The sequence below is a fragment of the Kogia breviceps genome, chromosome 15 (assembly GCF_026419965.1).
Source record: "Kogia breviceps isolate mKogBre1 chromosome 15, mKogBre1 haplotype 1, whole genome shotgun sequence".
Taxonomy (NCBI): domain Eukaryota; kingdom Metazoa; phylum Chordata; class Mammalia; order Artiodactyla; family Physeteridae; genus Kogia; species Kogia breviceps.
Window position 1 is genome coordinate 44,637,883 of NC_081324.1, and position 24,373 is coordinate 44,662,255.

The 24,373-nt window shown below is 40.3% G+C and overlaps 1 protein-coding gene across 1 annotated transcript in view; it reads left to right on the forward strand.

The window, feature by feature from the left end:
- Positions 1 to 14,710: 14,710 nt before the first annotated feature.
- The window catches only part of DSC3 (desmocollin 3), a 38,200-nt gene continuing 28,537 nt past the window's right edge, over positions 14,711 to 24,373 (forward strand). Inside the window, exons 1-3 of the mRNA XM_059040270.2 lie at positions 14,711 to 14,867; positions 21,090 to 21,174; positions 23,008 to 23,207. Of these exons, the coding sequence (XP_058896253.1) occupies positions 14,799 to 14,867; positions 21,090 to 21,174; positions 23,008 to 23,207 (354 nt within the window). The 5' untranslated portion in view covers positions 14,711 to 14,798. The remainder of the gene's footprint in view (positions 14,868 to 21,089; positions 21,175 to 23,007; positions 23,208 to 24,373) is intronic.

A 24,373-nucleotide genomic window follows, 5' to 3' on the forward strand; every position in this document is an offset into this window, starting at 1 on the left:
AAAAGCTCCCCAGGGGATATCAATATGCAGTAAGAGTTATGAACTACTGTTCCTGGTGGTGATATTCCTAAGTTTGTAGTCAGTCCTGGACCCACTGCAGCCTTCCCAAACTTTTGAGTCAATTACAGAACTGGGACATTCTCCTCCATAACTATAAATTTTATCTTGGCATCCAAAAAGAAATTTTTAAAATGTTTTGTGGTCCAAAAGCTTAGACAATAATGCATTCTAGAAGATACCCTTGCCTCCATCTTCCTACTTGTAAATCCAACCTGTGAAACACAAGATTTTAACAGCTCCTGTGACTCTGGAACCACTTTTGTAATGAACATTAGCCAATATAAAGATGAAAAGGAAGAGGAGGAGGAGGAAGGAGGAGGACTTGAATTATGCATTCAACAAATAAAATTCTATTTAAAGTGTACAAAATTTGAATTTATTTTAATAAATATTTAAATAATTTGTATATTTATTACACATAAATAATTTAATTTTAAAAATATGTAGTGGGCTTCCCTGGTGGCGCAGTGGTTGAGAGTCCGCCTGCCGATGCAGGGGACACGGGTTCGTGCCCCGGTCCGGGAAGATCCCACATGCCGTGGAGCGGCTGGGTCCGTGAGCCATGCTGCTGAGATTGCGCATCCAAGGCCCGCGTACGGGAAAAAAAAAAAAGAAAAAAATGTAGTAAATATAGTCACAAAACAGTAACGAGGAGACAAATAGACAATGCAATTGTACTTAACATGGCCAATAAGCAAATGAAAAATTGCTCAACCTCATTAGTCATCAGGGAAAAGCAAATTCAAAACATTAAGATATCACTTCATCAGTGAAATGCAAATGAAAACCACAATGAGACACCCATAGTGGTAAAATTATAAGACTGACAAAAATGTGTTGGCAAGGACGTAGAACAACTGGAACTCATATATATTGATATATGCTGGTGGGGAATTGGTCAGGCAGTTTGAATGAAAGTGAAGTATAGCCTTATCCTATGCCCTATGTCCTAGTTATTCTACTACTAGGGATATATGGGGGAGAAATGAAAGTCTATGCACACAAAAAGACTTGCACATGTTCATAGCAGCTTTATTCATAACAGCTAAAATGTGGAAACAACAGAAAAGAGAAGAATTAAACACACAGTGGTATACAGACAATGCAATAGTACTCAGCAATAAAAGGGACAAGGTACTGATACACTCAACAACAATGTTGAATGAAAGACATGAGACACAAAAGCATACATTCTGTGTGGCTGTCAGCCTCTAAGATGGTGTCCCATGATCTCTGCCTCTTGGTGTTCATGCCCTTGTGTAATAATCGCCATCCCTTGACTTTGAAGTGCTTCTAGTGACTTACTTCTAGCCAACAGAATTAGGCAGAGGTGACAGAATCTCACTTCTGAGGTGGATTACAAAAAGACTGTGGCTTCCATTCTCGACACCTTATCTTTCTGGTTTGTTCTGAGGGAAGCCAGGTACCCATGGTGTGGGCTGCCCTAGAGAGGCCCACGTGGCAAGGAACTGATGTCTCAGCCAACATTTATCAAGGAAAACCTGCCAAAAGTCATGTACAGGAACTTGAAAACAGATCCAGTGGAGCCTTGATATGACTGTAGCCTCAGCTACACACCTTGACTGCAACCTGAGCCAGAGACAGCCAGCTAAGCCTGGATTCCACAGAAACTGTCAGATAACAAGTCCTAGTTGTTTTAACCCACTAAGTTGTGGAATAATGCAAAAGTGATGTCCGATAGATAACAAGTGATGCTGTAATAGATAACTAAGTTAGTGTGCAATTCCATTTATGTGAAATTCTAAGGAAGTCAAAACTACTCCTTAGTGACAGAAAGCAGAACAGTGGTTGCCTCAGAGTGGGGGTATTGACTAGGGTGAAGGAAATGTTCTCTATCTTGATTTGAATGAAGGTAACACTATGTATATATACAGATAAATAATTAGGTCGGCCAAAAATTTCGTTCGGGTTTTTCGTAAGATGTTACTGAAAAGCCCTAATGAACTTTTTGGCCAACCATATATATATTTATGTATATATTTGTCAAAACTTATTGAAGAAAAAAAACCTTATTGAAGTGTATGCTTAAGGTCTATGAATTTTACTCTATGTAATCCAGATGTAAAAGGAAAAATCTTTTCTTAAATTTTACATTTTTACAAGATGAAGAGGCCAGAGATTTAAAAACTACCTACCCCAGGGCAATTATGTCAAACAAGTTAACAGGCAATTAAAAAATTCAGTTAGAATCTCTAGACAGATGGGGTTAGAGTACCCAGGTCAGGCTGACTTGGATCCCTGTTACATTTGGAGGGGAAGGGGAGGAAAAAGCTAGAGGGCCTTGGACAAACTTGGGAAAAATAAGAAACCTGGCATATTCCTTGCCAAATGCCATGATAGAGTATGCCCTTCTTTGAACAGATGAGTCTGGAAAACTATTGCTGAGAGAGCCCAATAGAGCAAGGCTCAGGCCACCTATTCTCAGGGAATACTTTGTATACTATGATAAATGAATGGCAGAGAATAAGATGTCTTTATGTTTCATTATGTCATGAGAACATGTGTGTCCTTATCACTTTTCAGTATCTCTCTGGAGAGAGAAAACCTTATTCTCGGTGTGCCAAATGAGAAAGGAAAAGTTGATATTGGATGACATTGGTGTCAATTATCTTGGGACTATTACAGAAAGGCAGGTCACCATAAGGGGAAAGATGTCATAGTTACATCCACAGTGCTTGTCCATTCCAATTTCGTTTTGTCCACCCATCCTAGGATAAGACGAATGGGGAGAGGCAGTAGGCTCCAGTCTTTGCTCGGACCTTTGGAACAGTACAGCAGTTGAGATCAGATAACTCATCATTAGATGGTTGAGAAGCTGTTCCAAATAATATCTGATCACTACTTAACACTATTTTGGTTTTTTTTTTTCTTTTCTTTTCTTTTTTTAAATTTATTTTTTATACAGCAGGTTCTTATTAGTCATCAATTTTATACACATCAGTGTATACATGTCAATCCCAATCACTCAATTCATCACACCACCATCCCCACCCTTCCACCATTTTCCCCCCTTGGTGTCCATATGTTTGTTCTCTACATCTGTGTCTCGATTTCTGCCCTGCAAACAGGTTCATCTGTATCATTTTTCTAGGTTCCACATATATGCGTTAATATAAGATATTTGTTTTTCTCTTTCTGACTTACTTCACTCTGCATGACAGTCTCTAGATCCATCCACGTCTCAACAAATAACCCAATTTCATTCCTTTTTATGGCTGAGTAATATTCCATGCTATATATGTACCACATCTTCTTTATACATTCATCTGTCGATGGGCATTCATGTTGCTTCCATGACCTGGCTATTGAAAATAGTGCTGCAATGAACACTGGGGTGCATGTGTCTTTTTGAATTATGGTTTTCTCTGAGTATATGCCCAGTAGTGGGATTGCAGGATCATATGGTAATTTTATTTTTAGTTTTTTAAGGAACCTCCATACTGTTTGCCATAGTGGCTCTATAAATTAACATTCCCACCAACAGTGCAAGAGAGTTCCCTTTTCTCCACAGCCTCTCCAGCATTTGTTGCTTGTAGATTTTCTGATGATGTCCATTCTAACTGGTATGAGGTGATACCTCATTGTAATTTTGATTTGCATTTCTCTAATAATTAGTAATGTTGAGCAGCTTTTCACATGCTTCTTGGCCATCTGTATGTCTTCTTTGGAGAAATGTCTATTTTGGTCTTCTGCCCATTTTTGGATTGGGTTGTTTGTTTTTTTAATATTGAGCTGCATGAGCTGTTTGTATATTTTGGAGATTAATCCTTTGTCCGTTGATTCATTTGCAAATACTTTCTACCATTCTGAGGGTTGTCTTTTTGTCTTGTTTATGATTTCCTTTGCTGTGCAAAAGCTTTGAAGTTTCATTAGGTCCCATTTGTTTATTATTGTTTTGATTGCCATTACTCTAGGAGGTGGATCAAAAAAGATCTTGCTGTGATTTATGTCTAAGAGTGTTCTTCCTATGTTTTCCTCTAAGAGTTTTATAGTGTCCGGACTCACATTTAGGTCTTTAATCCATTTTGAGTTTATTTTTGCATATGGTGTTAGGGAGTGTTCTAATTTCATGCTTTTAAATGTAGCTGTCCAGTTTTCCCAGCACCATTTATTGAAGAGACTGTCTTTTCTCCATTGCATATCCTTTTCTGCTTTGTCATAGATTAGTTAACCATAGGTACGTGGGTTTATCTCTGGGCTTTCTATCTTGTTCCATTGATCTATGTTTCTGTTTTTGTGCCAGTACCACATTGCCTTGATTACTGTAGCTTTGTAGTATAGTCTGAAGTCAGGGAGTCTGATTCCTCCAGCTCCGTTTTTTTCCCCTCAAGACTGCTTTGGTTATTCGGGGTCTTTTGTGTCTCCATACAAATTTGAAGATTTTTGGTTCTAGTTTTGTAAAAAACGCCATTGGTAATTTGTTGATTTCATTGAATCTGTGGATTGCTTTGGGTAGTATAGTCATTTTCACAGTATTGATTCTTCCAATCCAAGAACATGGTATATGTCTCCATCTGTTGGTATCATCTTTAATTTCTTTCATCAGTGTCTTATAGTTTTCTGCATACAGGTCTTTTGTCTCCCTAGGTAAGTTTATTCCTAGGTATTTTATTCTTTTTGTTGCAATGGTAAATGGGAGTGTTTCCTTAATTTCTCTTTCAGATTTTTCATTATTAGTGTATAGAAATGCAAGAGATTTCTGTGCATTAATTTTGTATCCTGCAGATTTACCAAATTCATTGATTAGCTCTAGTAGTTTTCTGGTGGCATCTTTAGGATTCTCTATGTATAGTATCATGTCATCTGCAAACAGTGACAGTTTTACTTCTTCTATTCCAATTTGTATTCCTTTATTGCTTTTTCTTCTCTGATTGCAGTGGCTAGGGCTTCCAAAACTATATTGAATAATAGTGGTGAGCGTGGACATCCTTGTCTTGCTCCTGATGCTAGAGGAAATGCTTTCAGTTTTTCAGCATTGAGAATGATGTTTGCTGTGGGTTTGTTGTATATGGCCTTTATTATGTTGAGGTAGGTTCCCTCTATGCCCACTTTCTGGAGAGTTTTTATCATAAATGGGTGTTGAATTTTGTGAAAAGTTTTTTCTGCATCTATTCAGATGATCATATGGTTTTTATTCTTCAATTGTTAATATGGTGTATCACATTGATCGACTTGCGTGTATTGAAGAGTCAGTCCTTGCATCCCTGGGATAAATCTCACTTGATCATGGTGCAAGATCCTTTTAATGTGTTGTTGGATTCTGTTTGCTAGTATTTTGTTGAGGATTTTTGCATCTATATTCATCAGTGATTTGGTCTGTAATTTTCTTTTTGTGTAGTATCTTTGTCTGGTTTTCGTGTCAGGGTGATGAGGGCCTCATAGAATGAACTTGGGAGTATTCCTTTCTCTGCAATTTTTTGTAAGAGTTTGAGAAGGATGGGTGTTAGCTCTTCAGTCTAAGTGTTTGATAGAATTCACCTGTGAAGCCATCTGGTCCTGGACTTTTGATTGTTGGAAGATTTTAAATCACAGTTTCAATTTCATTACTTGTGGTCGTTCTGTTCATATTTTCTGTTTCTTCCTGGTTCAGTCTTGGAAGGTTCTACCTTTCTAAGAATTTTTCCATTCCTTCCAGGTTGTCCATTTTATTGGCATAGAGTTGCTTGTAGTAGTCTCTTAGGATGCTTTGTATTTCTGCAGTGTCTGTTGTAACTTCTCCTTTTTCATTTCTAATTTTAATGATTTGAGTCCTCTCCCTCCTTTTCTTGATGAGTCTGGCTAATGGTTTATGAATTTTCTTTATCTTCTCAAAGAACCAGCTTTTAGTTTTATTGATCTTTGCTATTGTTTTCTTTGTTTCTATTTCATTTATTTCTGCCCTGATCTTCATGATTTCTTTCCTTCTGCCAACTTTGGGTTTTGTTTGTTCTTCTTTCTCTAGTTCCTTTAGGTGTAAGTTTAGATTGTTTATTTGAGATTTTTCTTGTGTCTTGAGGTAGGCTTGTATAGCTATAAACTTCCCTCTTAGAACTGCTTTTGCTGCATCCTGTAGGTTTTGGATCATTGTGTTTTCATTGTCATTGGTCTCTAGGCATTTTTTGATTTCCTCTTTGACTTGTTCAGTGAATGATCTCTTGGTTATTCAGTATCGTATTGTTTAGCCTCCATGTGTTTGTGTTTTTTACATTATTTTCCCCAAAATTGATTCTGATCACAAAAGATGCCTTTGATCAGAAAAGATGCTTGATATGATTTCAATTTTCTTAAATTTACTGAGGCTTGATTTGTGACCTAAGATGTGATCTATCCCGGAGAATGTTCCATGCGCACTTGAGCAGAAAGTGTAATCTGTTGTTTCTGAATGGAATGTCCTATAAATATCAGTTAAATCTATCTCGTCTATTGTGTCATTTAAAGTTTCTGTGTCCTTATTTATTTTCATTTTGGATGATCTCTCCATTGGTGTAAGTGAGGTGTTAAAGTCTCCCACTATTATTGTGTTACTGTCGATTTCCTGTTTTATAGCTGTTAGCAGATGCCCTATGTATTGAGGTGCGCCTATGTTGGGTGCATATATATTTATAATTATATCTTCTTCTTGGATTGATCCCTTGATCATTATGTAGTGTCCTTCCTTGTCTCTTGTAACATTCTTTATTTTAAAATCTATTTTATCTGATATGAGTGTTGCTACTCCAGCTCTCTTTTGATTTCCATTTGCACGGAATATCTTTTTTCCATCCCCTCCCTTTCAGTCTGTATGTGTCCCTAGGTCTGAAGTGGATCTCTTGTAGACAGCATATATGTTGGTCTTGTTTTTGTATCTACTCATCAAGCCTTTGACTTTTGGTTGGAGGATTTAATCCATTCACGTTTAAGGTAATTATCGATATGTATGTTCCTATGACCATTTTCTTAATTGTTGTTTGTTTTTTTAGGTCATTTTCTTCTCTTGTGTTTCTCACTAAGAGAAGTTCCTTTAGCATTTGTTGTAAAGCTGGTTTGGTGGTGCTGAATTCTCTTAGCTTTTGCATGTCTGTAAAGCTTTTGATTCCTCCATTGAATCTGAATGGGATCCTTGCTAGGTAGAGTACTCTTGGTTGTAGCTTCTTCCCTTTCATCACTTTAAGTATATCATGCCACTCCCTTCTGGCTTGTAGAGTTTATGCTGATAAATCAGCTGTTAACCTTATGGGAGTTCCCTTGTATGATTTGTCTTTTGTCCCTTGCTGCTTTCAATAATTTTTCTTTGTCTTTAATTTTTGCCAATTTGGTTACTATGTGTCGCGGCATGTTTCTCCTTGGGTTAATCCTGTATGGGACTCTCTGCACTTCCTGAACTTGGGTGGCTATTTTCTTTCCCATGTTAGGGAAGTTTTCAACTATAATCTCATCATATATTTTCTCTGGTCCTTTCTCTCTCTCTTTTCCTTCTGGGACCCCTATAATGCGAATGTTCTTGCATTTAATGTTGTCCCAGATGTCTCTTAGGCTACTTCATTTCTGTTCATTCTTTTTTCTTTATTCTCTTCCACAGCAGTGAATTCCACCATTCTGTCTTCCAGGTCACATATCTGTTCTTCTGCCTCGGTTATTATGCTATTGATTCCTTTTAGTGTAGTTTTCATTTCAGTTATTGTATTGTTCATCTCTGTTTGTTTGTTCTTTAATTCTTCTAGGTCTTTGTTAAACATTTCTTGAGTCTTCTCAACGCTTGCCTCCATTCTTTTTCCAAGGTCCTGGATCATCTTCACTCTCATTATTCTGAATTCTTTATCTGGAAGGTTGCCTTTCTCCACTTCATTTAGTTGTTTTTCTGGGGTTTTATCTTGTTCCTTCATCTGGTACATAGCCCTTTGCCTTTTTGTCTTGTCTGTCTTTCTTTGAATGTGGTTTTTGTTCCACAGGCCACAGGATTGTAGTTTTTCTTGTTTCTGCTGTCTGCCCTCTGGTGAATGTGGCCATCTAAGAGGCTTGGGCAAGTTTCCTGATGGGAGGGACTGGTGGTGGGTAGAGCTGACTGTTGCTCTAGTGGGTAGAGCTCAGTAAAACTTTAATCTGCTTGACTGCTGATGGGTGGGGCTGGGTTCCCTCCCTGTTGGTTGTTTGGCCTGAGGCAACCCAACACTGGAGCCTACCTGGGCTCTTTGGTGGGGCTAATGGTGGACTCTGGGAGGGCTCACGCCAAGGAGTACTTCCCAGAACTTCTGCTGCCAGTGTCCTTGTCCCCACAGTGAGCCACAGCCACACTCGGCCTCTGCAGGAGACCCTCCCACACTAGCAGGTAGGTCTGGTTCTGTCTCCCCTGGTGTCACTGCTCCTTCCCCTGGGTCCCAATGCACACACTACTTTGTGTGTGCCCTCCAAGAGTGGAGTCTCTGTTTCCCTCAGTCCTGTTGAAGTCCTGCAATCAAATCCTACTAGCCTTCAAAGCCTGATTCTCTAGGAATTTCTCCTCCCGTTGTTGGACCCCCAGGTTGGGAAGCCTGACATGGGGCTCAGAACCTTCACTCCAGTGGGTAGACTTCTGTGGTATATGTGTTCTCCAGTCTGTGAGTCATTCAGCCAGCAGTTATGGGATTTGATTTTACTGTGATTGCGCCTCTCCTACTGTCTCATTGTGGCTTCTCCTTTGTCTTTGGATGTGGGGTATCTTTTTTGGTGAGTTCCAGTGTCTTCCTGTCGATAATTGTCCAGCAGCTAGTTGTGATTCTGGTGTTCTTGCACATCCTTCTACTCCACCATCTTGGTTCAGGGCTCTACTTAACTTTGTTTGAGTAAGAAATAAAGTTCTTAAGGATGTCTCTGTGAGTTTGGAATCATTTATTTTGAGATGTCTAAAAGTACTATTTATTACTTTGGGGGCCTGAAAGGGTGATTTTGGTCAAAGATTCTCATTTTTAAAGTGAAATATTATAGCTAAGATCAAGTCTTTCTCTGATCACCATCCAAACAGAACTTGGAATCTGGGAGAAGCAGCCAATTTTATTGCACATGTCAAGAACACTGCAACCTTAGGAGAAAGGGACAACAAAATAGTCTTTCTGGGACATGCCTACGTTCCTAATAGGAATATTTCTAGCTTCTCTCTCTCTTTTTCTTTTAACATTCAGGTAAGACCCCTGCATTAGGGTTGTTTAGAGGAATAGAGATCTGGTATAAACTTGCATAGATGTGTGTAAGTAAAGACTAGAACTTATCAATTAGGGAAAAGTGCAGCTTATCATAATGTTGAAAGGCAAACACAAGTATGATGCTTGACAGCAGTGCAAGGAAAGAACCTTGGTGTTTGGCTTGTTCAGTGAACACTAAGTAGCTCATTGGTAGAAAGCTATTCCTTATTTAGTGACAGAAGGGCTTGGGAAACTGGGCAGGCTAAAAAGAAAAGAACAAATCAAGATGAATAAATCTTGAGTAAATAAAATTAATGAGTAGATAATTAAAAATAAAATCAACAATTAAGAACAATAAATAATAACTGCTTAATTAAATAATTTACCCCCATAGGAACTGGTGGGAAAACCTGCTTCTCCACTCCTGAGCTAGCTGATACGCATCTGAGCTGGAGGTCTGCCACTTCCCCAACCTGATTTTGAGGGCTGGTCCTCCTAAACTTCTGGGAAAAATGAAGGCTGACAGGCCAATGAATCAGATGAATGACACGAGATCTGGAAGTTGGCCCATTCACACTTGTAGCCTTCATCCCTGAGTAATGCTCTTTGAACAACAGATACACACAATGCACTCTCCTGGCGACATGAGAACATACAGGAGAAACTAAAGCCTCACCCGGTGGGAAGAGACTTTCACGCTGACATGAAGCAAATAATTATGGGATGATTCCAAGATGAGAGGGACAAAATTGACCCTGTAGCAGGGCTTTGTTACCCTGGGTTTGTCTAGTTAATGTAAGAAGTTATCACTCACACAATGGAGTTGTTGTCTGTGTGGAAATCCGTCTTCCCTCCAGCCTGGTGAGAAGTCACCAGGAGACCATTCCTCTCTCCTTGAAAGGCCTGTTTGCAGAAGAGAGGCTATTTGTCAGGGCATCTGAGGATTTCCGTGGAGGAAGAGTAAAACCATTGTAATAGTTCTTGAATCATTTATTAATAAAGAGAGACTGAAAGGGAGCCTTTCTGAGCCTGGCACACCCTATCTGGATTGGACTATTATCATGGTGTTACTTAAACTGGATATTTCTGAGTTTCAGAGATGTACAAATGTTCAATTTTTGAATGTTTGTTGCAAGGTTAGAGTGAAAGGTCACACCTCTGTGGCTGGGAGTGTTTTCTCCAGAAAGGAATGGGTAATACTACTGTCAATCACTCTGGGTAGAAATTAATCCTGAGGAGTAAGGACACAGCACAGAAAAGGAGGAAAGGTAAACTTCTGTTCCCTGGGAGGCCAGGGCTCATTCTGGTCTAGGTTCGAGATTCTCTTTGTTTCCTGGAGCATTTCCATGGGGGTGGAAATAGAGCTGGGAGGGGTGCTTGCCGTGAGGTTGATGGAGATCGTGGGATGGCTCTCATCCTGAGCAGCAATGCAATATTATAGGTTACTCTTTTTTTTTTTTTTTTTTTTGTGGTACGCGGGCCTCTCCCGTTGCGGAGCGCAGGCTCCGGACGCGCAGGCTCAGCGGCCATGGCTCACGGGCCCAGCCGCTCCGCTGCATGTGGGATCTTCCCGGACCGGGGCACGAACCCGTGTCCCCTGCATTGGCAGGCGGATTCTCAACCACTGAGCCACCAGGGAAGCCCTATAGGTTACTCTTGATGTCAACTGTCTCCAGCAGTCTTTTTAAATGACCAAAATAAATAAATAAATAAATAAAATAAAGGCTGTTCTTAGCGGCACTGTGGGAAATTAGTGGAGGACCTACCGCCACACTTTGGGAAAGGTGCTACAGGAAAAGCAGCATCCTCTCCTGGAGGCTGGAAGGGCAGTAGCAGAGTTTAGTACTCTTAGAGGAAAACAGCAGTGGAGATGAGAGAATCTGACCGCCCAGTTGCCAAGCACCAGGGAAGAGCCTTCTCTAAAAGAGCAAGTGGATACACTAAGGGGAGCTAATTTCTAAAAATTAAGTCTGAGAACGCTCCTGGCATTTGAGTACATGTTTATACAGTATTTCCCACTCTTGCTCCAGCAAGCAGCTTGTTTGAATACTGTTCATTACCATGACTATTTACCCTAAATAATATTCTACAAATGCTTCGGAGCTAACGTCTCAGGGCAGAACTCATTCTGTGTCACTAGTAAGACTATTCAACATGAAACTTTTACTTGGTTTTAATTTAAGCTTTTCATAAATATCTCTTCCCTTGCCAGCAAATTTGTTCCAAACATCATACAGTTGTACTGGTTGTGTTTTATAGGCGTGTGTGAGGGGACCCACATTTGCCGTGTCACTGCCCATATAAACCACTGAGGTGAGTGGGTGTGTGAGACCAGCACCTGTGGGCACGGAGTTGTGCAAGGCAGCCTTCTCACTGGGCTAGGAGTCGGCTCCCAGCTCCTAGGGTCTTTACCCTTTCTGTGGCCAGAGATTCCTCCTAGCTACAGAGAACTCTTCCTGATGATCTTAAGTTTGCTTTCTACTGAAAATATGACAATTCACCTGGATCCCTGAAGTTTTAGACGTTAGCTTAAGATCACCTTCCATTGTTTTTGTTTGTTTGTTTTTGTTTTTTGCGGCACGCTGGCCTCTCATTGTTGTGGCCTCTCCCATTGCGGAGCACAGGCTCCGGACGCGCAGGCTCGGCGGCCATGGCTCACGGGCCCAGCCGCTCCGCGGCATGTGGGATCTTCCCGGACCGGGGCACGAACCCATGTCCCCTGCATCGGCAGGCGGACTCTCAACCACTTCCCCACCAGGGAAGCCCCACCTTCCATTTTTGATTTTCTATTTATTGCTGCTCTTACCCTCAAACTAAGAAGATAACAAGGAAAAATAATATTTCTTTCCCATTTTTGAACACTATTCTTTTAGTAGTGACTTCCAACTGACTTTCCAGTTGGGGGTACAGGGTATTAAAATAAAGACATTTCAGAATAACTCTATGCTTTATGATGTCTCATGATGATTTAAAATTAATTTTATTATAGAAGGCATCCAGTTCTAACTATACTCAAACTAAAGCTCATGTTTTAAATAAATTTTCAACATTTTCATTTAAAATTATAATCTCCACAGGGAAAAAAAAGCAATTTAAAAATTTGTCTTCAAGTCATATTTATAATTATAACCGCCTATGAAGATTCTTTTCTAAATTATAAAAACACGTTGCTTTTTATTAGGACTTTAATATACTCATGGTGGACAAATAATGTCTTAGCAAAACAGGAAATTCCAAGAGAGTTATACTCCATATTGTTATTATTCAGTATTCATATTGCACCTAGAATTTTACAATACAAATAGAAAATATCACCAATATGCTTTCTTACACTATTTCTGGAATAGATTCCTATAATTTTTATTTTGTAGAAGCTAAACATAGAAGCTCAGAGTAACTGCCATATATAGTCAGTTGGTTTAACAATCGCCTTAATTATACAGCAAATGATAGCTTTCTTATGGTTTTAGTCACATGGAAGACAGTAGTAATCAGGTCAGACTCTATGAGACAAAGTTGAAATCACTGAAAACTAGGGCTACTGAGCATAAAGAAAAACATTTCAAGTCTTTTATTTCCTAAATATTAAGGAAAAGCTCTACCATGGCAGAAGCAGCTTCATTAATGAAGTTAATGAGCCCGTTAACTCACCCAGAGTGATCATCTTTCTCACAGATTGAGTGGATGATTCTCCATATCCTCTAGGATGAAATTCAACTCCTCAGCCTGGTTTGTTAGGAGACTACCTTTCTAACCTAATTCTCAGGCACAGAGGTCTTCCGTACAGTGGTTCTGAAGAAACTCTTTTCTATTTCCTTGATGTGGGAAACCCTTACAAGACTCCTGAGAGCTCCGCTAGGGCTATGACTATGGTCTTTGCCCAAGACGTGTTCCTACCCTTCTCCTTTTCTCTGTTGGTTCTTATCGCAAGCATTATTTAGTTCTAGAGGCTGAGGGTCCAAAATCAAGTGCTAGCCAATTGCTTTCTGATGAGAGCTATCATCCTGGCTTGTCTCTAAAGTGGGCCTGGGGCCAGAGGACACTTTGAGAGGCTCGGTCTTGAGGTCATGGGTCAAGGTGAGGGTCTGGAGGATGGGAGGTGAAAATGGTTGGAGTGAAGAGTGGAGAGCGTTCTCTGAGGTTAGAAGAGCTCTTCCATACGAGGCCTCCAGAGGTGAAACAGGATCTCTGATGGGTGCATGGGAGCCTTGGATACCTCAGAGATGGGACTGGGAAGCTCAGCTTAGGGTCTGAGTCCTGAGAGCTTAGGCCTGTGAGTTTTAGGGAAACACATGGCTTAGACAAGCAGCCTATTGGGGTGACCAGGGGGGGATGAATGAAGGCCTTAGTGCCTTCTCTGATTAATCTGCAGAGTCTGAGGGTCCTGACCTTGGAACTTGTGCATGGGCTTTAAGAAGCAACAACACATATGTAAGAGGGAGTTCATCCTGAGTCTAGTAGGTGGGGCCGTAGAGGACACAAACTCAGTCTAGAGAGAAACAAAGGAATGTGCCCTAGTGTTGTAAGCTTCCTCTCTATTAAAAGGTTTAGCATACTGGGCTATGATGAATGCCTTTATTCCCTGTAGACTTTGAATTGCTTTGGGCAGGAACTGGGTTTTGTGCATTTCCTTTCCTCCAGCCCCAGTGCCTGTGCAACTCTGGGCAGTGATAAACATTTGTCGAATGATATTGAATCTGGAAGCCTCATTTTAGACTAGCAGCTTTTGTGTGGTAGACTTTTCTATTACCACAAACTGAAAAATTGCGTCTTAGTACAATTACCAGGTAATTACTCAAATCAATAATTTCATATAAGAAGAAGAAATTCTTAGAAAACTCAGGCCACGAGATTGGCAGGAAATGAAAGCTTTGAGTGTAATCCCTCATATTTTGGGTGCGTGAAAATGGTAAGATATCAGAATTTCCTTTATTTGCTTTTAATTTCTGGTATGATAAGTGTCAGCTTATTCATGCCTCTTGGGATAATTTCCCCTCCCGTCCTTTATCTTATCGTGTGAGTCAAATTTGGGAAGAATACATATATTTTGCATTAACCAGGAGACTTTGCCCAGCATTTGATCAGATGTTGAAGGGAGGATCCGCTGGTCCAATGACAAGGGTGTTGCTGGCACCCAGGAGCGCCTGCGTTGGGGCAGGGATCCCTGCAGACGGTTTTGGGTTCCGCAGTAGGAACGCTCCAAGCAGCGTCTGCGAGGAAGATGCCACTGAGCTTTGGGCGAAAGGCGTGGCAGCCGGGGGGGTGGGCGGGAGGGGCGTGGGAAAGCTGGCCGAGAGGGGGTGGCCTGCACAGCGAGCACCCGGCGCGGCCTCCGAGAAGCCTAAGGGCAGCCTTGGGCAGCTCCCCAGAGGCTCTCGCGGTGATAAAACTTGAGAAAAAAACGAGAAGGGGCGGCTCGGCGTCTCCCGAGTCCAATCCTGTCTCAGGAGTGAAAACGCTCTTGGGCAGGCAAGCCTGAAAAAGGCCCGGGCGACGTAACGAGCAGCTGAAAGAAGCGCACCTCCCCGTCGCTGCACCTCGGCGGGCTCTGGTCTCTTACGTCCCGCCCGGTGTCTGCGTCCTCCTCTCCGGCCCCGCGCCCGGATGGCCGCCGCCGGGCCCCGGAGCTCCCTGCGCGGAGCCCTCTGCAGGCAGCTACTGCTGACCCTTGTGGTGAGTGGAGCCCGGGCGGGGTGGGGCGCAACCACCTACCCGGAGCCGAGATGCTGCAGAGGGGCGAATGGGCCCTGGTCCTGCGGGGGGAGAGGTGCCGACCGAAAGGTGACATCCGCGGCTCAGCTCCATCTTGCGGGGGCGGGGGGGCACAGACGAGCCAGATTCGGGCTCTGAGGAATGAGGATGGGAAACGAGTACTCAGTCAGTTCCGGACTGAGGGTTTTGTTTCGGACTTGTTCGATTGTTTGAATTACGGGATGGGCTCCCGCTTCGCTGAGCTTTCTCGTGCGCCGTGGCGAGTGGGCCGGCTTGAGGTTCGCGCTCCTTTCCTGGCTCCTAGGGCTGGTGATGATGGTTGGGGTGGGTTTGGGTAGAGAGCGAAGAATAGTGTTGGGTTAGGTTTTGGAGGATCCCTGAGTGAGTTACAGGGGCTGACCCCCTACCCCAGGGTCACCTGGGTTGGGGACGCTGGTGAGAAGAGGGGTTGGAGCGGCGCCCCTGGGTCCCGGCGTTGAGTCACCTCTGAAAAACGGCTTCCAGGTTTTGCCTCCGTTGAAGCAGCTCACCGGAGCGGTCCACCCCCGCTGGCCACCCGGAGTGTACCTGGGGCGCGAGGGCGTGCGCGGCTCGATTAGGGAAGCGGGTTGGGTCGGCGGTGTGATGGGGGAGTGGGTTGGGGCAGAGGGGATAGAATCAGGCTGAGAGGAGTGTTGGGAGAGGCGTGGGATTGGGTGGTTCTTTGTCCGGCTTCAGGCAGGACTGCGCAAGCCCAGAGCCCAGCCTGGGGTCTTCTGTGCCCAGGAAACCTGAGACCCAAGATGAGATCCACCCCGAGAGGAGGATACGGACAAGTCTCGGAGAACTCGCGAGACACAAAGCAAAAAGTCGTGAACTGTGCGATTACGCGGAGCTGAGGGCGAGACCACGGCTGCGCTCAAGAAGTGCTCTGGAAAGAAGCTGCGAACCCCCGACTGCCCCGCGCTTGGTCCGGTGGCGAGAGGACCAGCTTGGCTCGGGAGCAGGTCGAAACTGGCTAGTTGGATTCTTGCTGCTCTTCTGCCCCCAAGCAGGGCGTGTGGGTGCAAGCTTTGACCTTTGAATTATCGAGTTATGAATAACGGTTTAGTAGTTATGATCTCAGATATATTTATGGACAAGGAATTGTACAGATGAGGACGTCGACCTGTCAGGTAGCTGTTACAACTAAATGAGCTGATGAAATGACTCTTTACAAGTGGGAACTGCTCTGAAAGTGTGTTCTTTTGTGATATCTTTGAAAGTGTTTCGAGCTAATATGTTTAAAAGCGTGAATTTAGTGTTTTGTGTTTTCCCTGCGAAAGGAATCCCGAATGGGGAGAAGAAAACAGCAGAGGTGCTGTGTTCTCAAGATTTCTCATGTATTCGCTAGAGGGGAGGGCGTGGAATACGAGGAGCTGTCCGGGTGGCGGGGTGTGGTGGTGGGAGTACTGGGGCGCGGCAAGGCAGGAGGGCAAGGAGAGACTTGCAAGGCCTGTACATCTAAACAGGGATAGCATCAGCTTTAGTGTATGACTTCCTCGTTTAGGATTATTTTTTAAAAGAATTTCCTAAAGTTTAGATTAAATGGTCTGCCTGGAGACTTGAATACTAGAGAATGTATATAGAATAATTTCTTTCACCTGCAATCCCCAGTTTACAGACAACTTCAATTTCTGTCCAGACGGATAAATTAAGACTTCTCTTGACCATCCTATATCTATGTGTATTTCCTTTTTTTTTTTTTTTTGTGGTACGCGGGCCTCTCACTGTCGTGGCCTCTCCCGTTGCGGAGCACAGGCTCCGGACGCGCAGGCCCAGTGGCCATGACTCACGGGCCCAGCCGCTCCGCGGCACGTGGGATCTTCCCGGACCGGGGCACGAACCCGTGTCCCCTGCATCGGCAGGCGGACTCTCAACCACTGCGCCACCAGGGAAGCCCTGTATTTCCTTTTGACTCCGAGGACTCTCTACTTTTCAGTATAATATTAAGGGCATAACATTTTAGAAACGCAGTTTTCATTTTATGGATCCCTTAATGGATCTCTCAAAGACAATTCCTTGTTTGAAGTGAGCTCTTCAAAGCAAGTCTTTAACAGAAAACTGAGACTTTTAAGGTGTTAGCTTTCCCACTGAGCTGCCCCATAGGTTGTGGAATCTTCCCTTCTGCATTTTCCTCCTGAATCTGCATCCCTTTCCCACCTTTCCATCCTCAGTATACTCCAAACTGCTACAATTAACTACAATTCCTAATCATCCTTTCATACACATATACAAAGAAAAGGAAGAAAGGAGAGGGGGAAACTAGAAAAGAAATGTGTCAGATCATCCCATTATTGTTGAAAGCACTGAGTATCTCTTAAAATGTTTCTCCTTTTAAAGTAGCAAAATTGTTAGGAATGGTGAAAACTAATTCACATTAGCTCAGTTGCTCAGATGTCTTCTGCCCTGTTATAAATAATGAGATCCTTTTATATGCGTGTTGAATATAGTTTGCCATATCCAATCCACTTTGGGAATTATATTTACTATTACATATTATAAATGGTATGTACTTGGATATGGTTAATCTATCACTTGCTAAAAGGGCTCTTGAAAAGGAATTAAAATAGTATTTTTCTTTGTAACATAACATGATTTTCCCCTTGGAGTATGTGAAATTCTGCCTGCAACCTATGTTGACAAATGGGCATTCTATCTTTTCAGACTTTATAGCATTTGAGAATAATGTGACTCCTTTAACAGACTTTTTTGTTATTATTGTTTTTGATAACATTTGACATATTCATTTTTTAAAATAAAAGTGAGTATAATACTTTCTATTACCTTTTGCATTAGTGGGGAAAAAAGCTTAGGACAAATAAAAGAAGTAAATGCTAACTAGTTTATTTCAAAACCACGATCTTAAGAAAGTCAGAGTTGTAGTATATATTTATATCAGTGCATTATCACCTACCTTCTTTAATGGAGATTATTGGTTCTTATACTGAGATACAGCTAAATGGTGCAGCACTCTCCGAGTCACTAAATACATGTAAGCTGTGCACAATTTTTGGCCCTGTTGTAATCCTTGTGGCAGTTGCCATCCCATATATGGCATCTCTGGTGACCTCCAGCTAATCATACTTTCCATTTAACTAGAATCCCATCATACAGAGTTTGGTTAGAAAGAAATTTAGTAGAATCATCAAAGCACTGAGAATACAGAAAGGTAAATCTTACAATTCAGGGTGGTAAGAACTTGACAGGTAAGATTTCTGTCTTGAAGATGGCAAGCGTCCACAGGAGAAACGACAAATTGAAAATTCTGTAACCGATATGCTCAGTCAAGATCTCCTTTATGTTTCAGATACTCTATAAATTTCTGTTCTTTGACTTATTTTTCCTCTATTGAAAAAGGTGTTATTTTAGAAAGCCTACCTTGCGTATTCACTCTAAAGTTGAACAACAGCACAAAAATGAAACCCTGGCAGGTATGCCTGTGTTTTCACTCTCCCTTTGGCATTACATAGTTCCATCAGGATTTAATGATTTGTATGATAAGCTTTCTATGGTACAATTAATACAATTGGGACAGTACTGTAAAGTGAGACAAAGCAATTCATTTTTCCTAGACTAGAGTAGATAATACTTTATATTATCATTTTTTAAAACTTAATTTGTTACATTTTAATTTAAAGTTGCTTGCAACTCTAAGTTTTATGTCAGATATTTAAAGTTGTCCTGGAGGGTTCTTCATTAAAATAAATTCTTTTATAACTCAAATAGTCAATCCATAATTCATTAATCTTTAAAAATTTTTTTGTATGTTGTATTTTTTTGGGGGGGGCACTCATCTGTACAAAAGTTACTTTTAAAATACCTTTAAAAGTCATTAGTTCATCATTGCTAATCTAATTGTGGCTTTATTTTATTTTTAAACTTTATTTTCAGTAATATATCCAATCCCCACAAACATAGTATCAAATTTCTTTATAATTCAGGAAACATGGCATAACTGAAATCTATGTATGAATATCATCCTTTCCAATATCGATCCCTTATATTAATGAATTAATTGTACCTGCTTTCCAGTGATGTACTATACAGTGACGAAGATGAATGGGCTGCTGCTATATATTCAGCATGGATCTATTTCACAAACATAATTTAAGGAAAGAAATCAAGTTGCATATAATTGGCATATGACTGCATATATTTAAAGCCTAAAGTTGGCAAAACAAACCAATCTTCTTTAGGGATACATACTCATGGGATAAAATTAAGCAGAAATGGGGAAGTAAATGATTTACAAAAATATATCATTCATTAGTGGTTACCTGAATTTGGAGAGGTTGAAGTCAGGAAGAAAATGCAGTTCGGGAGAGTTATATAGGGACTTTGAAAATAATAGTAATGTTTTATTTCTTAACTTTGAAGGTAAGTGCCCTAGTGTTTTTTTGATTATTTCTTAAAATACACGTGTACTTAGAATATATCTTATGAAGAACAGTTAAAAAAGGAAAAAGAAACAAGCAATATAGAGGATTAGCAAAACCAAACGCTATCATTTGAAAGTATAGACCAACCTGCTATGATTGAACAAGTGAAAAATAGAGAAGGCACAGATAAGACAATATTAGGAATAAAAAGAGGCACAGTTATGGAGAGGACAGATGTTTTAAAAAGTAGATAGTAATATTAATATATTATTCTAGTTAATTTGAAAAGAGACAAAATAGGCAATTTTCTACAAGATACAAATTACCAACGTTGACTCGAGGAGGTTTACAAACTGTAAATAGACTTATAAAGACACTGAATTGGAAGCCAAATGTCTCCACATACACACACTGTCATATCCGTCAAGCCCAGACCTGAGATAGGTGAATTTTTCCATAATTATATGGAACAGATAATCTCTACCTTATATACATTGTTTCAAAGAACAGAAAAAAGTGGAACTCTCCCTAACTCATTTTATGAGGATGGTATGAAGTTGATCTTACTTGTGGACATATATTTGAAATATTAAAATAAGTGGCAGCAAACAAAACCAATAATGTATTTTTAAATATGTAAGGGCCTCTTTATGGAATTTCAGTTCCATTCCATTCATCTGTATGTTTGTCCTTACACTAGTACTACTCTGCCTTGATTATTGTATTTTTGTAGTAAGTTTTGAAATTGGGAAATCCTTCAACTTTGTTCTTTTTCAAGTTTATTTCAGTCTTTGGGTCTCTTGCATTTCCTCAAGGATTGATTTTTCATTTCTGCAAGAAAAGCTATTTGGGATTTCAATAGGGAGCGCATTGAATCTGTTAGACGAATTTTCGGAATCTGTCTTTTAATCTATGAAGGTGGGATATCTATTGTGAATACAATTGTTTGCTTAATTTTGTTTTCAGATTTTTTTATTGCTAGTATATAGGAAAACAATTGTTTTTTGTATGTCGATCTTGTATCCTGCAACCTTGCTGAAACCACTTATTATTATTTTTTGATAGTTTTTAGTGGATTCCTTAGGATTTTCTATGTACAAGATCATATCATTTGAAAATAGAGACTATTTTATTTCTTTTTTCCTAATCTGGATGCCTTTAATTTTATTTTTTTGTGTGTTTAATTGCCCTGGCTAGAACCTCCAGTACAATGTTGAATAGAGGTGGTGAGAGTAGGCATCATTGTCTTGTTCTTTATATCAGAGGAAAGCATTCAGTCTTTCTCTGTTAAGTAGGATGTTTTTCATAGATGCCCTTTATCACATTGAGCAAAATCTCTTGAATTCCTAGTTTGTTGAAAGTTTTAAATTGTAAGTCGGCATTGGATTTTGTCAGTTGCTTGCATCTATTGAGATGATCATATGGCTTTGTTCTTTATTCTTTTTTAAAAACTATGTTATTGAGGTGAAATGGACACACAAAAATCTGTGCATATTCAGTGTACACCACTTGATGAGCTTGGAGATAAGTATGTACCCTTGAGAACATCATCACCATCTATCCCATAAACATATCCATTACCTCCAAGTTTCCTCTCACCTTCTTTATATATTATTTCTATTTTCTTTTGGTAAAAACACTTAACATAAGATTTGCTCTCAGCAAAAATTTTAAGTATACAATACAGTATTGCTAGCTGTAGATCTCTAGGACTTACTTATCTTGCATATCTAAAACTTAGTTCTTTATTCTATACTGTATTAATGTGACCATTTTTTCCTAGGTCTTCAGTTTTGCTTGTGAAGCTTGCAAAAAGGTGATATTTCATATACCTTCCAAACTAGAGGCAGACAAAGTTGTTGGCAGAGGTGAGCAATTTCAAAACAGTGTTTTTAAAACAGAAATTTAATTTAATTTAATGCTGGAAAGAGGATGTTATCCAATCTTTGCCTTTTGGAATTAGCCAGAACCAATAATTAGATACAAGTCAAGTTTAAAATATATGTTCTGTTCTTTAGAACTCTATAGAATTCTGTCATCGATTCTAATGAACGTGTACTAATCCATGCTTTTGTAGTCACTTATGTTTTAACAGTAAAAATAACATAAAGAATTACATGTAGAATGTAGCTCTTTCATTACTCTAGGATTCTAAGCACTGGAGAGATACAGGTAAGGACCTGAGCGAATCAGAGCAATATTTTTATCAATGCCATAGCTGCAGTGAGAACTATAACAAGGTGAGCTATTCCATTCAAAACTGAGCTTAATCAGCCATTTGCACACTTGAGAAGTTAGGGAACCTCAAACTTTCCCAATAGCTGGGAAGCTCTGCCCAGCTAGACTTTCCCTGTGGTACAGGGAATATTGGAGGAAAGCATCATGTGTTTTTTAGAGATATAGCTTGTCCCAGAGACACCACATTAATTTTCAACAGAGTGTCCCATTTCTGGGAAGGAAGAAAGGAGAGGATGTAAAGAGAAGTCGGGGGTGTTCATCCAGGGGAATAGACCAGAGGTTATCACTCTGCTAAAAATGTGAACACGAGAGAAATATGTCATCACTTCTAAAGATGTTCACTTCATTTTGACTTAACGTTTCCATCTGTGACAGATTTGGATTAAAGTGAAAATATTATACATGAGTAACATGAATCTTTTGAGATGATATTGCTTAAGTGAGTATTAGGTTATTACTTAAGTGTGTTTTAATGTATCAGTTTGGTTTCTGTCAAAGCAGATAGTGGAAGAATGGGATGGATTTGATACTTTTGATAAAGTATCAAAACACTTGTATGATACTTATATTTTATGACTTTTCACTTGGGAAAATTCCCAGGGGGAGAAGATTCCACGTAGAATTTCACTGGGGAGCCTGGGAAAGCGAGGAACAGGAACACAAAGAGAACTGTGGGCCCCGGGGGCATTGGTGAGGGTCGGGGGGGGGGGGATGTGACAGAAAAGTGCTAGTGGGAAGAATTTAAAGATTTTTTCTTACTTGACTATTTGCCAAACTCATACACTCTGTCACTCTTTGTGTGTAACTTCTGGCTTAACACAGGTGTATCTTAAAAGGCTCAGACTATATTGTTTTTTTTTTTTTTTTTTTTTTTTTTTTTTTTTTTCTGTATGCGGGCCTCTCACCCTTGTGGCCTCTCCCGTTGCGGAGCACAGGCTCCGGACGCGCAGGCTCAGCGGCCATGGCTCACGGGCTTAGTTGCTCCGCGGCATGTGGGATCTTCCCGGACCAGGGCACGAACCCGTGTCTCCTGCATCGGCAGGCGGATTCTCAACCACTGCGCCACCAGGGAAGCCCCAGACTATATTGTTAAGGAAAACTTTTCTGTTTGTTTATCCAGGTGTGTGTGGGGGCATGTAGCTCAGCTTTGTCATGATTGCAACACACAGACGTCTTTAATAAGAAGATCATTTTCATAAGCCTCTTAGAAGCATATAAAGGTTTAAAACACCTTATTTAATACAAATATACAATCCAGAATTATCATTTTTTTAACAGAGAAAGTATTATCACTTTAAAAAAATACATGTAAAGAGTCTTGTTAAGATATTTGATAAATGCAGAGTGATTGGTTCATTTCATTTCACTTCAGGATTTTGAAGAAGATTGTATAAATTATTTTAACACTGTTTTTATTTTTGCATGTATTTCTTACTTTACAACTTGGAAATTCCTACTTGCAGTTAATTTGAAAGAGTGCCTCGGATCTGCAGACCACATCCAATCCAGTGATCCTGATTTCAGAGTTCTAGAAGATGGGTCAGTATACACAGCCCATGCTGTTGTGTTGTCTGATGAGAAAAGATCTTTCACCATATGGCTTTCTGACTTAAAGAAACAGACACAGAAAGAGATTCCTGTGCTCCTGGAACATCAGAAGAAGGTATTCAAAGTACACTGATATTTTCAGGCATGTTTTTCTTCTCATTTAAATACTCTCATTAAAAATTGCAAAGAAGACAAAAGAAAATATAGGATTTATTTTCCTCATCTTTCCTCTCTCCTTCTGTTTGCTTTCCCTTCCTTCCTCCTCCCTTCCCTCCTTCCCCTTCCCTTTTCAACACTGGTTAGACATTGGATCTTACTTTGTTAAATCTAAATGACACCTCCTCTGTGAATCTTTCTTCTACCTCTGAAGTTTACTTGCTTTTGTGTGCCAGTTTCAGTTTGGTTATCCCTCTGTTGTAGCATTGGGAATTTTTTATTAGCGCAAACAATTTACCTGTAGTTGTTTAAGGGCATGAATCAATCCCTTTTGTGTTTATAGCCTCATTTACACCTGACCCATAGTCAATAGGTACATGTTATATTAATATTAAGTGCAGTAGTTCTCAGTGAATAAGAGGTTGATTTCAAGTGCCACAGTGATTCTGATGTTAAAATAGGATGGAAATCCTGGAGTATGTATGCGTCTGAATGGTATTAGCCACCACTCAGTGATTGTTGACTGTAGTTCTAAATTCCATGTCATGAGGAATGCCGTTGTGAAAGTACTCACTGGATTACAACTAATCGATGTGAAGCGTATTAATGAAAAAGTCATCTAAATGCTTAAATGACTGCTTAGATGGAAATCACTAAAAACTCCAATAGTACTTTCTACAGTGATGGAAATGTTCTGTAATCTGCACTGTGTGATATGGTCACCCAGTATTAATGGCTACTGATACTTAGCATGTGGCTAGTACAACTGAAGGATGGAATTTATATTTTATTTAATTCTAATTAGTTTAAACAGTCACATGTGGCTTGTGGCTACCATATTGGACAGTGCAGGTAGAGTGTTCAGGCAATGAAGAACACGCGTTACCTCACTATAGTTCACCTGAGAGCATGAGGTTTTAGCAGAAAGAACAAGTAAGTGCTGTCTATAGATTGTCTGAAAGAGGATGTGTTCTCCATCTCATTTTGGGATGGAACAGGAAGAACTGAGAGTACGGTGATAATTTTCCTAACCTGAAAGTATGGTCAGTGTTGGAAAGGTATGTGAAATGAAATTCTTTGGTTCATGAAACCTTTAAAGTCTGGATACATTTTTTCTTATCCTTC